Consider the following 17,033-nt stretch of genomic DNA (forward strand, 5'->3'; position numbering starts at 1 on the left):
CCTTGCGTTTCTATGGCTTACTCGGAATGCAGATGGTAAGGCAGTGCTATTCTATCCACAAATATTTGATGCCCTGATGCATTCCCGAGTGTCAATATAGTCGTTCTAGAGTAGGGGGACTATAGAAATGTAGCATGATGTACACAGAATAAAAAAACATCAGGGTAACTCTTCAACATATCTATTTCCTGCTTGAGAACGTCTTTATTTTCGTCAATATCGAAGGATCGTTGTCTTCGTTTATAGTTGAACGAATTCGAAACTTGAGGACCGAGAACAACAGCCTTCTGGTCGTTTAATGATGGCAGATAAAGGTGAATTGAGAGTTATTTACCTTGAATTCGCCGCCACCATGATGTTGCTATATTTAGAACATTGGGAACATGGCTGCCATTGGGTTGAAGACTGGGTTGGCGACAGCAGCAACTGGGTTGATCATGGGGTTAGCCATGGGATTGATCATGGGGTTAAGCATTGGAGGTACAAATGGCATGATTGGAAAAGCTGACATAGCTACGATTAAACAGAACATAACGACAACAATTTTCATCATTTTGGTAGATTTTTTTTTATCTGAAATGAGAAGATGCTTATATGATAATATATCACCAAGTGCAAACAATTGGAGGGTTATAGCCAAGAAGTATAATTTAAAGGTAGGAGAATAATGTGACTGGGATTTTAAATGTTGATCCCTCTGAATCGTACATAACATAAATAACTAATGCTAACTACACAACAATAACACCTCAATGCACTTACCAGGTATGACTGTGTATCTGTGAAGTCAGGAGATGTGTGACTAACTAAACTACACTCAGGGTTTATATAGTCACAGGAGACAAATAGACATCCATCATCCTGTCTCGACCAGTACTTACGTAACTACAGATAATAATTACAATAGAACATGACCAATAAATTATTATGACCCTTCAGAGGATATAATTGTTTTGATAAGTGAATCATAGAGCCGCTATCGCCCTCAGCATTTGAAAAACATACCCATCGAAATAGTAATTGAATTATTTTCGATATTTCACAATAATTCTAAGCAATTTGACATTAGTTGAAGGGTTGAAGTCCAGACAGTAAAATATGCTAAAAAAATATATAAATAAATGAAAATGCATTGTATTCCTTCAAATACGTAAATGAACTAATAACCAACGAATATATCAACAAAAACTTTTGGAAAATTCAAATATAATAAATTTGTTTTTTTTACGATAGGGACTATTTTTATTTTCTGCTCAAAGTAATATTATTATTATTTCTTGTGATTTCTGTATTCATCAATGTTCCGTAGACTTCGTGACAGATTAAAACAAATAATTCACGGTACCAATTCGTGTAAAGGAATACTTATTTTGGGCCAAATCAGAAAAGGAAGAGTCAAAGAAATGTGTTTGTTCGTTTTTAAAAATTTTAGATATTTGTGGGGGTTGATTTGGGTCTTGAATATATGTAAATAGTCTTCAGAAGTTCTAAAAATGTACGAAAATCGCATAATTCCTTCAAACATATCTCATACTAGGAATTCATTTTCCTATTTCTATAGATGTCTTTTACTATATATTGCCGTGTCTCGATAAAAGACGACTCGTCTTTTTAACTTTCAAACGCGAATAATTCTTGAAACATATGGAAGCTCAAATTTAGGCGGTGAGCTGTGAACTCTATTGTTGATTAGCTTAGCTAAAAAATTCCCGTTTCTGAGACTAAAGTAAAATTGGTCAAACGGAAGGCGAATTTGTCCCTTAAATTTCAATTGTATACTCCGGTTTTAATCAACTCTTTTAAGAAAAATTCAGTTTGATGAAGTACACATATTTCTTCATGTGAAAAATTCATTAGCTGCTACCAATGTTTGTCTGTATTTTGGGTTTCGGTTTGTGGTTCGGGTCGTTAGCACTGGGTTTATTCATTAAAAATATTTTCAGTTTTATTTACGACGTTTTTACAATGAATGATGCCCCTTTCAAATAATTGGCAAAATTCAATTCTGTCGGATATTTTCTTTGGGCAGTAGTATAATGGGTTATGGCAAGGATATATTGGCCGCACCCTACCCTAATCTTCAATAATCATATTTTCCTACAAAGAAAAATAATTGATGTAAAACTTGACAAAGGCGTGTAATGACAAGATTCTGATGTACAATATTTATTAATATTACACAACGACACGTCCCTAAACAACCGGAATTCATCATTAAGCATTGTTACGTTAGTACTGGCCGAGACAGGATGATGGATGTCTATTTGTCTCCTCTGACTATATAAACCCTGAGTGTAGTTCAGTTAGTCACACATCTCCTGACTTCACAGATACACAGTCATACCTGGTAAGTACATTGAGGTGTTATTGTCGTGTAGTTAGCATTAGTTATTTGCTTGAAATGTAACATTTATAGTAAATGATGCACGAATGGCACCAAAAGCAAAACAGTATCCATTTGTATTAGGAATCCTTAAGAATACATGGATACTGTACATCAGGGAGCAGCAAGAATTTATGTTATGTACGATTCAGAGAGATCAACACTTGGAATCCAAGAGCTTCTTCTGAAATATGTTACCATATAAATATCTTTTCATTTCAGATCCAAAAAAAATCTACCAAAATGATGAAAATTGTTATCGTTATGTTCTGTTTAATCGTAGCTATGTCAGCTTTTCCAATCATGCCATTTGTACCTCCAATGCTTAACCCCATAATCAATCCCATGGCTAACCCCATGATCAACCCAGTTGCTGCTGTCGCCAACCCAGTCTTCAACCCAATTATGAGAATGGGAATGGGAATGATGTTCTAAATTTAGTAACAAAATAGTGTCGGCTACTGTCAAGGTATGTAAACTAATGAATTTATTCATTGTCTCTAATTGATATACAGTGTAATCGTAAGAGACAAAACCAAAAGACTGACGATCGGTAGATGCTTTTATCTTTATCAAAAGAAACCACAAACATTCAAACTTAACTAAATATTATCTCTTATTTTTTTAACCACATTCTTATATTGTTGATACAGTTGGGTCAGCACTACTCTTCTACGACATACAACTTGAACGCCCCACGCGTATTCCAGCGTATTATTTAAAATGTTTTACTCTTCTAATTTCAGAAAGTTTATTTTGAATTCAATCAACAGAGAAATATATTTACAGAGATCATCTAGTTATTTTCAAATAAAATTCTATTTTTTATTAACTTTTTATATTCTTGTTTTACCTCTCACAATTCCCCCATGAACAAACTAAAATAACAATACACGTATTCAGTATTAGCATTGTGGACTCTCCGAAAGGGATGCCGATTTGACACACCCTGTTTGGCATCAGGTATTCCCGAGGTCATGCAAGCTGAAGCCCCGAAAGATAAGAGAAAAGATCGAGTTGAGTCTTCCATTCAGCTTCACGGATCATATCAAACCTTGTAGTATGGAAATGTAATTTAAACACAGTTGCTTCCCTTTGACTTACAGAAATGGCAGATAGAAGGGATTGAATCCTCACTGATCTGTAATGACGACAAATGGCACAGGAATGCAGACAGAAAGTATATTGCACTGGGCATCCATAAAATTGAATTGAGAATCGAAATTCAAAACCTTGAAGCTTACGAAGCTTAGGTTATATGCCAGTTTCTATCAAATTAAAGGAATTGAAATGAGTTTAGGCTAATAATGACGCGCAACAACATGTAATGGGGGAAATTACTGTCGAGAGGTCAGATCACCTCGGTTTATTGTCCCATCCGAACGACTTGAAGCTCTTTCCATGTGAACACTTCCATCACTGACAGGGGCCTCAATTACTAGCATTGAATCCTGGAACTTCATGTAAGTGAGCATGCATCTAACTAACTGACCTCCTATATGTACGGCTCTTATCAAGTTGTAGTGGTACTCAAGACTAATATTTATCAGGTAAACCCTTATGGATTTCAAGTTAACAATCCCAGTCGCAGAGGGGCATCATGAGTTCCGGAAGGTAGAACATGCTCTGTTTTTAACACCAGCCACAATACATAATCTGATGTAGAAGTGTTCAATTCAATACCATCTTTGGTACCAAGACCTTAATTACGGTAGTGTCTATTTACCACGCAATTGATTAATAGGAAAACATCTTAATTTACAGCTAAAGCCAAATGTCTATAACAACAACGAAATTGAACACCCTGTCTGCATCTGTCATCATCATATTCTGAAATTGCTTTGAGCTATATTGTTGAAGGGATATATATGTGAAACGAAAAATGCGTACGAGTTCGTACATAATTCTGACCTTCACTGACCCCCTACCGACTTTATTCACTCTAGAATGATCATTTAACGCAATTACCATAAGTTTGACTTTTCTTTACAATATCATTTTAAATAAAAAAAATATTGTAAACGTATCTGAGAATGAGGTGCAGTTTAATTTGACGTGGTAAATAGACCTTTTAGTGGTCCAGAATTATTATGAACAAACCTAGCCCTATAAAAGTTGTAGTACTATTGTTTCGAGACTAAAGCAGGTATTTGCTCAGGCTCAGATGTATAATCTTAGAGAAGTTATAAGATACATTGTTTATAGTCTTTGTGGGTAAGCATAAATGTTAGCGGAAAGTGAGAAGTGTGACGACAATATAGTCTATCGTCCATTATAGATGTGGGAATGCATCTTCACAATGTCAGGCTAATACGAACTTCGTGCGTATACCTTGACTGCAATAGCTACCTTTCTAGTATGACGGAAGTTTGTAAATGCAGTGATTGTATGCTAGCGATGCTTAATCCTCGACAGAAAGTCTCTAAATACGAAGCCATAATGTTTACAGCTTTTCTGTCGAGGGCACTCATTGACTTATTCGTGCTTGACTATATTGGTTTTTTGCAGTCAAGGTATAAGTACGAAGTTCATAATAGCTTGACGTCTGTCGCTTCAATAATTCAAAGGAGATAAATCAGGGCGTGAAGTCGGTCGATCTAAAGGAACGACTAATATGTATCCCCTCAAGGGACATTACATTTGTATAAGTTATATTTAATTTCAAGAATACGTATAATCTTTTGTTATAACTGAACAAATCGAAGGTAGTCTATGGATAGGGAGGAGCGGGTATTAATGAAATATATGGAAATTAATTCTGTATGATATATAAACATAAAAACTAAAATGACAACAATACGCTGGCCAGTGCCATAAACTGCCACAATTCAGTACAAAAAAGTACAAATTTTTCTTCAAATATTGTCTGTGCTGGGGACGATTAAAGATTATAACTGTCTCATTCTTGTACATCGTCATAGTATTCCTTTTATTCACAAGAGCAGACCAAGCTTTAATTCCACCATAATCATTTTTAAAAATGGCAGAAAGAAGGTATAGATATCTTCCTGCGAAACAGTATCTCAATGTTTTTTTAGTTTGAAAGAGATAGCAAAGAAAACCTCTTAGCATTCCCTTTAATATTTGGTTGTAAATTACAGTCCGACCACAATGTTTACAGAAACGCAACTATTTTTGAATAAATTAAAATATCGACTTCATAATACTACTGAGAGTCTATGGTTGTCTTTTGATAGTTGAAAATTCCAACCAGTAGTGAGAGATGTTGGAATAAGATTCTGCAGAAAGTAATTTTCAGTCGATATGCGAGCTATTTTGTTCTTATTTCAAATGTAAAATAATCAAATCTTCTTCGTTCTGTGGACGAACACCCCGAGTCAGAAATATAACATTGTAATTTTCATGAAAAATATATCATTTCACACATTTTTTAGAATGGTTTTACATAATCTGATAAATCTTGCCCTACCCAGTTCCCCTGACGTGATATTTGGATGGGATATCGAACCCAGTTTCCGGGTCAGATTTGTCGTCTATGTTTTACAATGTTCCTAGGCAGAACGAAACAAAAACCGTTCCGTTCGTGAAAAACACTCATGTTACTCATTTGTCGCCGCTAAGATTTTTTAGAAGATTATCGAATAAATGTTCACAGACTATCGGTTCATGTTGTGTTTGTAAAAGAACGCATTATGTTATTATGTCCCTTTACAAATTAAATCAAACTTTGAAGTCAAATTGCTCTGGTAAAAAAAAAAAATTCATTTTACAGAACAATAAATATGTAATAATATGAATCACACTTGTATGTTCACAAATTATTGGTTCATGATGTGTCTACTTTCGTTTTTTTTTCACATTTACTATATTTATTCATGAAATTAAATAAAACTTTGAAGTCAAATCACTTTTAATAATTGTGAAATGAAATGGAAATAATTCAATTAGGTGTTCAATGAAAATATATTTGCAATGGTTTGGATGATAGTTGAATTAGAAATATTAAAACAGAGCTCAAAAGAACATGTTGTTACTCAGAGTATATACGATCTTCAGATATATAAATACACATCCTTAATTTACAAGATCATTTCTCAAAAATCAAATTTTATCGTGTAAAATTTCTTATTTCTTTCTTAAAAGAAATTCTTCAGATAGTGGGATTATATAATTTACTTTTCAAAAAGAAACAAAGCAATATTTTAAACTATGAGTAATCAATCCTGTGAAGGGTCATAATAATTTATTGGTCATGTTCTATTGTAATTATTATCTGTAGTTACGTAAGTACTGGTCGAGACAGGATGATGGATGTCTATTTGTCTCCTCTGACTATATAAACCCTGAGTGTAGTTCAGTTAGTCACACATCTCCTGACTTCACAGATACACAGTCATACCTGGTAAGTACATTGAGATTTTATTGTAGTAGTTCGTCTCCAGTGGCTTGAATTCCAACATTGTAGTAAACCAGTAAACCATGCACCACTTGACAATCTTTTATTTAAAACGAAAGTTAAAATTTTATAAGAATTCGAGAAGGGCCTTAAGTTAGATAGCATTAGTAATATCTAATATAAGGTCTCTATTCACAAGCGTCCAATTAAATCGTTGCATTCCGTGTAGTGGCTATTGCAGCCATGGTATAATACCAGCTTGACGTTTGATGATGAAGATGATGTATTCAATGCTGGTACACATTCTTAATTATAGCCGTTCTTCCTGGCGATTCAGTTATACGTGACAATGATATATAAATATTATTATTTTTCAGTTACCAAAAAAAAATCTACCAAAATGATGAAAATTGTTATCGTTATGTCCTGTTTAATCGTAGCTATATCAGCTTTTCCAATCATGCCATTTGTACCTCCAATGCTTAACCCCATGATCAATCCCATGGCTAACCCCATGATCAACCCAGTTGCTGCTGTCGCCAACCCAGTCTTCAACCCAATTATGAGAATGGGAATGGGAATGATGTTCTAAATTTAGTAACAAAATGGTGGCGGCTACTGTCAAGGTAGGTAACTCATAAATGTATTTTTGATTATTCAGCTATATTTATACTGGGTTAACAAATCTTTTGTCTGACAACAGTCGATCATCATCTTGTATGAATTCTCTGATGGTCATTATCACAATTAATGCTAAAATAATCAACATGTTTAACAGCTTGCTGTGTCACCATATTGGTCCATCTTAATAGTCCATATCGCCTTGTATCTTTATATCACCCCTCTTTTGGACCAAGGACTAGTCAAAGCTGGTACATTTGGCTGATTTCTTTGTTAAGGAGTGAAGCCCGAAATACATCCCAGAAACTTTTAGCAAATTTAACATATTTTTCTCTTTTATTTCAGAAAGTTTATTTTGAATTCAATCAACAGAGAAATATATTTACAGAGATCATCTAGTTATTTTAAATAAAATTCTATTTTTTATAACTTTATTGTTGTTATAACTCCAACAATTGTCGCCCATAATGAATATATCAATTAAGCAGTAGGGATATTAGCTATGAGGGCTCTCCATATGGGATCTTAGTTGATACACCCCTTTACCAAACGAGGATGTTGAAATGACAAAGACTCGTTCAAAGTGACATCAAGTGTCATCTCCCGATTAATTTTGCCTTAGCGAGGAGACCGTTATATTTCATGCATTCAGTGCCACATCGACACATTGTTGCATTATTTTTCCGTACTAAACAGCATGCTTTGTTCTAACCAATCAATTGCTGTTCTGTTTCATTTCATTCATAGTTGCTTCCCTTTAATTGAGTTGTATATAAGGCATTGCAAAATATATAATAATCAAATGGATCAAATGAAGATGAACTGAGCCATGGACTAGTCCGGCGCACACCCGAGTCATCTGCGCAGGAAAAAGGCGATAGCTTCCGTGTGCGGGTAACTTTATGTAAGATTTTGATCATTCGTGGCGAAAAGTTGAAAATCATGCGTGTTTGATCATTTTTTCCACGAATGAACAAATGCTTGTGTGTGTGCGTAACTAAAGCTATCTGCTTAGAGGTAAATTTATGTACGCATGCGTAGTCACGTGACAGTTCAAAATGTCTGCGCCCATGGAATTGAATTTGATGGATAGTAATTCTTCGTCTTCAGAAGAAGAAATTTTGCTAAAGGGACGTAACTCTTATTTGTTATCAAGTGACTTGATAACGTTATCTGTATGTGTAATGAAACGTTGTGTTCAGTAATAAATAGAAGTCTATATCCATAAAAAGTGTTGTTTCTTTATAGTCTTGAAGAATGTCTGAATAAAATATTAATCTCTTTGTCAGAACCCAACAAAAGGAATCACAGGTACTCTAAGTTTAAGGTCAGACTTATCGCCTTACTAAATTTTGTTTTACGACATCTGATCATCTTCACAATGTCAAGCTATTACGACCACAGGCATCTGTTTCTATCAATAGTCGACCGTCTCAATAATAATATATATATGAGAAGGTGGCTAACGCTCGTCACGAACACCTCCGCTTCAGACGACTTTCTACCATTTACCGTAATGAAATATTTTCCTAACCTTATATGAATCGTTTAATTGAATATTTTCCCTTCACACAAGACCAATTTTATATCTCCCTCAGTGTTCCCCTTCATACTAATCTAACTATTGTTCAATAAAAATACTAAAAAAATTTACACCCATTGTTTCAATGTATCTACTTCCGGTTGATTTGGCAGTAAATATATTTCGGTTAATACGATTGGTCAGCTATAATTACCAGTCGAGTAAAAACCGAAGTGAAAGTAAAAGCATGGTTATTGACTTATCTATTTATTTAATTACTAAGAAAAAAGTAGTTATATTGGCGATTTCCATTCTTTAAAAATATATAAATAATGAAAATAGCAACACAGTAATTTTACAGCATCATTTTCTTCACAAAATATATAACATTCTGCCCTGAAACCCGCTAACCGGAAGTAGATGCATTGAAACGATGGGTTTTTAGTATTTTTATTGAACAATAGTTAGATTAGTATGAAGGGGAACACTGAGGGAGATATAAAATAGGTCTTGTGTGAAGGGAAAATATTCAATTAAACGATTCATATAAGGTTGGGATAATGTTTCATTACGGTAAATGGTAGAAAGTCGTCTGAAGCGGAGGTGGTCGTGACGAGCGTTAGCCGCCTTCTCATACACAAAGAAAAAAGTTCAGCACATCCTTAAACAAATCATGATAGTTTTGCACCAAGTTTTAATAATTTAATAAATATGGGACTTTTGAAAAGTAAAATGTGCCTTTAATAAAGTGAAGCGAACAAATCATGACAGAACATGAACCGAACGTGCAGTTTGCTACCCAAAATGCAGTATCTTTTGTCGCTTCTATTGGTTTAATTTTCTCATTCAAAATAGATCTTTACTCACACAAAGGGACATATGGCACGTAGACGCTTATCTGATGCCACAAGATGGCAAATAATCGGTATGCACAATGCAGGAATGTCTTACAGTGCAATTGGACGGAATCTGGGTTATAATCACACTGTTATTAGTCGTTAGGTCAATAAACATCTTCAAACTGGCGCTGTGAAGGATCGACCCAGATCAGGAAGACCCCAGTGACCTCACAGAGAGAAGACAGAGACCTTCAGCGCCTTGTTCGTCGAGAACCCTTTGCAACGAGTACTCGTCTGAAAAGCCTATGGCTGCCAAATCGTCGTTTCAGTCTAAGAACGCTCCGAAATCGGTTGAGAAGCACAGGAATGAATTAAACGCCCTTTGTTGACAGATCGCCACAAGGCAGCACGTTTAGCCTGGTGTATTGCTCGTCAGAACTGGAATATGAGGTCTTGGAGACGTGTTCATTGGTCAGATGAAAGTCGGTTCCTGCTCCATGTAACAGATGGCAGAACTAGAGTGTGGAGGCACCGAAACACAGCCTACACTCCTAGAAACATCAGACCAACAGTTCCATATGGTGGGGGGTCCGTCATGATATGGGGGTGTATCTCCCATGACTGCAAGTTGGATTTGGTCACCATCAGGGGTAACTTGACAGGACAACAGTACATCCGTGACGTGTTGCAACCGATTGTGGTTCTTCATTTTGACAACCACACACTTGCGAGTCGACCACAATTCATGGACGATGATGCTAGACCACATCGTTCACGAGCAGTCAACGATTTTATGAGGACCAATGCAATTACAATTTACCATGGTCTGCTATGAGTCCGGATTTAAATCCAATAGAACATGTTTGGGATTTCATTGGGCGACGAGTACGAGCACGTGAACCTCCTGTTCAAACTCTTCGGCAACTGGAAGCAGCACTGCATCAAGAATGGCGACAATTAACATTAGAAGAGGTTCGACGATTCACTGGAAACATGAGAAACAGGGTACATTGTGTCATTCAAGCACGCGGAGGTTACACACGTTATTGATGTTTTGAACTTTAAGGTCAAAATGATAATGATAATGAACATTTCCAGTGCAAATTGTAACTCTTACCTCTATCTGTAAATTCTGTAGCTCCATACTTTTTCATGTGTTAAAAATGTCAAAAATGAGTACCTCTCTGCCAATGTCATTTCCAATATTAAATCTCAAAGCAAATCTATCTCAAATGGTCTTCTTTGTTGTTACATGTGCGATGGATCCGATGCAATTTAAAAAATTTAGTTACCAAGTTCGATTTCCGCTTAGTGCATCATATAATTTTGATTATGATGAAAAAACTGGGATGTGCTTAACTTTTTTCTTTGTGTATATATACTATGTAGATAGAGTCGACTATTGATAGAAACAGATGCCTGTGATTACGACCTTCGGCTTATACCTTATACCCCCAACAGTCGCGATTCTTGTATCAGTGAATGCAGCGACTTGATTGGATTGTACGCCAGCAAATACAGCCAATCAGAGCCCTGGTATAGTATGTACAGACTTTCTGTCGAGACCTCTAATTGGATGTGATTTGCTATACAATCTTATAAAATCGCTGCATTTAAAAACTTCCGTAGGAAAGAAAAGCGGCTGTTGCTTGGCATTGTGAAGATGAGGTCTGATATGTTTTTTGTTTCTTTCCTTTAGATAGTTTGATTTATAATCGAGCAACGATATGTTTGTACATTGTGTAGGTTATAAATCCCCTAAGGTTCAAGTATCAGAGAAGTAATCCATATAACTGTACATTGAGTACCTCAATCCTGTGAAGAGACATAATAATTTATTGGTCTTACAAGAAATTCTTCAGATAGTGGAATTATATAATTTACATTTCAAAAAGAAACAAAGCAATATTTTAAACTATGAGTAATGAATCCTGTGAAGGGTCATAATAATTTATTGGCCATGTTCTATTGTAATTATTATCTGTAGTTACGTAAGTACTGGTCGAGACAGGATGATGGATGTCTATTTGTCTCCTCTCACTATATAAACCCTGAGTGTAGTTCAGTTAGTCACACATCTCCTGACTTCACAGATACACAATCATACCTGGTAAGTACATTGAGGTGTTATTGTTTTGTAGTTAGCATAAGTTATTTGTTTGAAATGTAATATTTATAGTAAATGATGTACTACGATTAAATCTGTTAAGCAAAACGATACGAATGGTACCAATAGTAAAATTGCATCCATTTGTATTAGGAATCCTTAAGAATACATGGAAACTGTACATCGGGGAGCAGCAAGAATTTCTGTTATGTACGATTCAGAGAGATCAACATTTAAAATCCCAGAGTCACATAATTCTCCTATCTTTAAATTATACTTCTTGGCTATAACCCTCCAATTGTTTGCACTTAGTGATATATTATCATATAAATATCTTCTCATTTCAGATAAAAAAAAATCTACCAAAATGATGAAAATTGTTATCGTTATGTTCTGTTTAATCGTAGCTATGTCAGCTTTTCCAATCATGCCATTTGTACCTCCAATGCTTAACCCCATGATTAATCCCATGGCTAACCCCATGATCAACCCAGTTGCTGCTGTCGCCAACCCAGTCTTCAACCCAATTATGAGAATGGGAATGGGAATGATGTTCTAAATTTAGTAACAAAATGGTGGCGGCTACTGTCAAGGTACGTAACTCTATTTCGATTATCCAGTTTTATTCGTTGTAGATTTCAAACAATCAATCGATTATAAACCGATGTGTCTGTATATCGGCTGATTGTTTGAAATCAAACAGTGGACCACTATCTGTTAGGCATCGCTGATGGTCATTGTAACAAATGACATAAAAAAATAAGCAACACAACGGGGAACCAAACTCGGGCAGATAATCCGAGTTTGGTTCCCCATTAAGCTCGCTGTATTACCATATACATGTGCTATTATTGTCATATCTTAAGAAGGGCGGTGTTTGTCATCCGGAGGCAGATCTACATGGGAAATGAAACAGATAGATATCATAAACAGTCCATATCGCCTTGTATCTTTATATCACCCCTCTTCGAACTAAGGACTGGTCAAAGCTGGTACATTTGGCTGATTTCTTTGCAAGAAACTTTTAGCAAATTTAACATATTTTTCTCTTTTATTTCAGGAAGTTTATTTTGAATTCAATCAACAGAGAAATTTATTTACAGAGATCATCTAGTTATTTTCAAATAAAATTCTATTTTTTATAACTTTATTGTTGTTATAACTCCAGCAATTGTCGCCCATAATGAATATATCAATTAAGCAGTAGGGATATAAACAATGTTAGCTCTTCTTATGGAAAGACCGCTTTACCAAATATTACTAGCTATGTGAACTCTCAATTGTTCCGGAATTCAAATCATCTTCCGAATAAATATTTCTTTGACTCATGGTAAAGCAAGGAGACCGTTGCATTTCATACATTTCACTGCTACACCGACACATTGATGAATTCTAGATTCACTGACTCGTACGGGTCAGTAAGAGTGTTCTACACCTAACTACCACCCTTTAACGTTAATGCATTAAGAATCAACTCGGAATAAGATCCGTACTAAACAGCATGCTTTGTTCTAACCAATCAATTGCTATTCTCTTTCATTTTATTCCTAGTTGCTTCCCTTTAATTGACTTGTATGTAAGGCATTGCAACAAATAAATCAAATGGGTCTACTGAAGACGAACTGAGCTATGGACGAAGGACAAACGTTTACAATTGTTCACCGAAGATCGCTTAAGGCGCTCGCACACGACTCGAGCATCGCGCATCGTGTGTGGGTAATTTTTAGCATTTGGCCACTCGTGGTCATATGGAAAATCTCTATCTGTTTGATATTTTCAACTACCTGTAGCCTGTGGCACAGCTGTGTGGGTTATTGTGGGCGGCTTTCTCATGCGCTATTGACATTTAAAGATGGCGACACCCAGTGTGGTATTGACATAATCAATCCTATAGGATAAATTTGTTGAATTATGACAAGATTACCCTGCCTGTACAATATCCGATCACCATAATAGTAAAAACAACTGCATTCATGATCAAAATGGTTCCAAACTACGTTCGTTCGTGCGTGTTATTTCCGTGTAAGAACCATACGTAGTTTCGTATGGGCGGCATAATTATAATGTGAGAGAAAGGCGCGAAGTCCGACGACAATAAGACAATGTGTTAAGAATTAGAGGGCGTGTAAAATCTGTCGTCTGTCACTTCAATGATCCAAGGGGAATAAATCAGGGCGTAAGGTCGATCTAAAGGGACGTAACTCATATTTGTTTTATTGTCCTCACGGGAGATAACGTTAATTGACTATTTATAGCTTCGTAGTTGTTTTTTTATATATTTTTATTAACCTTTATATGAATGTCTTGAAGAATGTCTGAATGAAATATTAATCACTTTGTCAGAACCCAACAAAAGGAATCGCAGGTACTCTAACATAAAGATAATCGTATCACGAATACAGATCGGGACATGGTCTTATATGACAAATGGGGGTGTGGTTTGGACACGATGACATAAAGGTCAAAAACTAAATTTTTTTCACGACATCTAAAATCTTCAAAATGTCAAGTTATTACGACCTTTGGCTTATACCTTGTACCTCCAAGAGTAGCAATTTTTGTATCAGGGAATGCAGAGACCTGATTGGATTGTACGCCAGCGATTACATTGGATGTGATTTGCTATACAATCTAATAAAATCGCTGCATTTTAAGAAAGAAAGGCGGCTGTTGCTTGGCATTGTGTAAGATGAGGTCTGATATGTTTTTTGTTTCTTTCCTTTAGATAGTTTGATTTATAATCTAGCAACGATATGTTTGTACATTGTGTAGGTTATAAATTCCCCCAAGGTTCAAGTATTAGAGAAGTACTCTGCAGAATCACAGTTTCTATATAACTGTATATTGGGCCACGCCATGTAGTGTATAGTGAGGACAATTTTGTCTACACGCAGCATTAGCCTACTATTTTAGATTCCCATCCGTCGAACAGTAGCGACTGCAGAAGCGTAAATGAGAGGGGTCACCACCGAATTCTTTCGAATCCGTTCTATTGTCTGAGCAAATCAAAACGTTTTTCGAAATTTTTTCGATGTTTTTTAAGAGAATTGGAATATCAACCTCAAAATAGTTCTGTTAGTCTTAGGATATCTTTGCATTGCCAAAAAAATAATCTTGTAAGTTTGAATTGAAAAGAAACACATTTCAAGCAATTTCAAGCCCCAAAATTGAAATTTTGGCTGAAAATTACCTTCTATAAAAACCAATTTTGAAGGCATAATGTGTGCTTTTATTTTTATCATCGCAGACATTTTAAGACTGACAGTTCTATTTTGAGGTTGTTATTCAAATTCTCTAAAAAAAATTGGAAAACTTGAAAAAACTTTTTACCTTGCTCAGACAATAGTTTCCAAACAATAAGAAAAAAACACAAAAAACTTACATAATTAATAAGTATGAGATTTATTCCCGCTTCCTTAGTTTAAATAAATATTTTTAAAATTTTTAAAAATGAAATCACTAAAACATAGTTATATCTAGCACTGTGATATTTAAAATTCATACAAATTGAACATTCTGTAAGACAAATTGCATTAGTATAATAATCATAGGTCTTACAAATATACCCTATTTCTAAAAAAATAAAAATTGGACCCTATTTCACGAAGAAATTGGAATTGGTCTCTAGTTTACAAACTAGTATACTAATACAAAATCCAGTTTTAAGAAAATACAGATATCTGATTGGTTAATCTAAACACAATTCAAGTAACTGACCAATCAGAGGAGTAGAATATATACTAAAATCAGTGTCAGGTAAGTTCAGATGACAATCGTCGCATGTAGTGACGTTTCTATGAATAATTTGGTTGATGGGGGAATCGGGCGAGTACGGCCGCAGAATTGTTTTTCTTTCCCTTTGTATGATTTTTGAGAGACTCATTCCCAGAAATGCCACTGGTTCAATGTCCGCAACACTACAATTGATTAAAGTTATAATTATCTATTCCATTCTTTTATCAAATTAACAATTAATGAGTGGAAGTGTACCAAAACATACAAAGGTTAAAATAACTTCTTGACAACGCCTTTAAACAATAAAATATAGTCACTCGCGGTCTCTGACGGGCAGCTACGACGGTAGAAGCCAGAACATCAGTAATAATCAGTAATAAATAAATATTATTAACAGCCTGCATGAGCCGACAATCTTTCACTATACGAATTTTTTGTAGCACCAGGCGTCAGATTTCGATTCTGAAAGCTTTGAAGGTAGTTAAAAATAACGTTCTTTCTATTCCCTGGCGAAGCAAATATCTAGAACAACATGCATTGCCTTTAAACAAACCAGGCATTAAATGACTTAAATAATTAATTACACGGAATGCTCACCATTCTATTTTACCTTCACGCTTCATTCCTCGAACGATCTTGTTCTCTTCGATGAAGCGATTCCTTGATCAGTTGCAATAACTCGACATAAACAAAGTTTGGAATTCATTGTTTTTGTTTGTTAATATGACTATTTTAAATAAAGATTACATCCTTTTGATTTCTTACTAGAGAATAGCTGAATCATAGTAAATTACCCTGTCCCTTGAACACAGTCAAACTAAGAGAAATGTTCCGCTTCAAAGAAAATAAGACAAAAAGCAGACAGATAATTCAAAACTAATCAACTTTAACCTTAACCTTATAGCGAACTTCTAGCCTGAAACAGACAGGCAAAATGAAAAATAAAAAATTGTAACTTCCATGTAGCAATGTATGACGCAGTGCTCATTGTTGTAAACGAAAAATCACCGAATCCCCATTGTGGTTCATTTCTGAGGTTTAAAATTCTTTTTGTAAAATTAGAAAACCTTAGGATTGTTATCTTGCAATACGCGACTCTTACATTCGTTTACAATTTTCAACACATGGTCTTTCTAATCGGCAATGGCCTAATCTGGCTTGTAATGAAAGTTACAAGATTTAAATCTAAAGGAATTGGCAGTAAATGCCTGAGTGTGGGATTCCACCTTTTACAAAAAATAAAATTTCGTTTCGTGTTTAACATGTTTTCTTGTTTCAATACAGACACGAAATTATCAAAAATGTCCTATTAGTTCATCAACAGAGCACTTGTCTGTTCCTCTCTGTTGATGACAAATGTGTGGGCTCCGTACACATTTAGTTGTAAAAAACATGAAACGAAATAATTTCTTGATTTAGAAAGATTAAGAGACAATCAAGACACTGATAGTTTAATGGAAACTGTTTTC

At 35.1% G+C, this 17,033-nt stretch overlaps 2 protein-coding genes across 2 annotated transcripts; both read left to right on the top strand.

Annotated features, from left to right (window-relative positions):
* Positions 1-333: 333 nt before the first annotated feature.
* On the top strand, positions 334-7,795 carry LOTGIDRAFT_233858 (hypothetical protein). The gene is made up of 6 exons (XM_009060801.1): positions 334-656; positions 2,606-2,852; positions 3,130-3,219; positions 6,722-6,746; positions 7,118-7,367; positions 7,708-7,795. Exons 1-2 carry the CDS (start codon positions 384-386, stop codon positions 2,816-2,818), a joined length of 486 nt encoding a protein of 161 aa, XP_009059049.1. The 5' UTR covers positions 334-383; the 3' UTR covers positions 2,819-2,852; positions 3,130-3,219; positions 6,722-6,746; positions 7,118-7,367; positions 7,708-7,795.
* A 2,758-nt stretch (positions 7,796-10,553) lies between these two features.
* Positions 10,554-12,978, top strand: LOTGIDRAFT_233859 (hypothetical protein; the record flags this gene model as incomplete). Its single annotated transcript, XM_009060802.1, has 3 exons — positions 10,554-10,727; positions 11,710-11,832; positions 12,890-12,978. The coding sequence occupies 3 exons, from the start codon at positions 10,554-10,556 to the stop codon at positions 12,941-12,943; spliced, it is 351 nt and encodes a 116-aa protein (XP_009059050.1). The 3' UTR covers positions 12,944-12,978.
* Positions 12,979-17,033: the final 4,055 nt, after the last annotated feature.

Source organism: Lottia gigantea (assembly GCF_000327385.1).
Source record: "Lottia gigantea unplaced genomic scaffold LOTGIsca_44, whole genome shotgun sequence".
In the NCBI taxonomy this organism is placed as follows: Eukaryota; Metazoa; Mollusca; class Gastropoda; family Lottiidae; genus Lottia; species Lottia gigantea.

Excerpts from the sequence above, each read along its gene's own strand:
- LOTGIDRAFT_233858 (XM_009060801.1), top strand. The coding sequence starts at position 384 with ATGGCTGCCATTGGGTTGAAGACTGGGTTGGCGACAGCAGCAACTGGG. Across the intron at positions 657-2,605 it reads CCAAGAAGTATAATTTAAAG|ATCCAAAAAAAATCTACCAA; the intron begins GTAGGAGAATAA and ends TTTTCATTTCAG.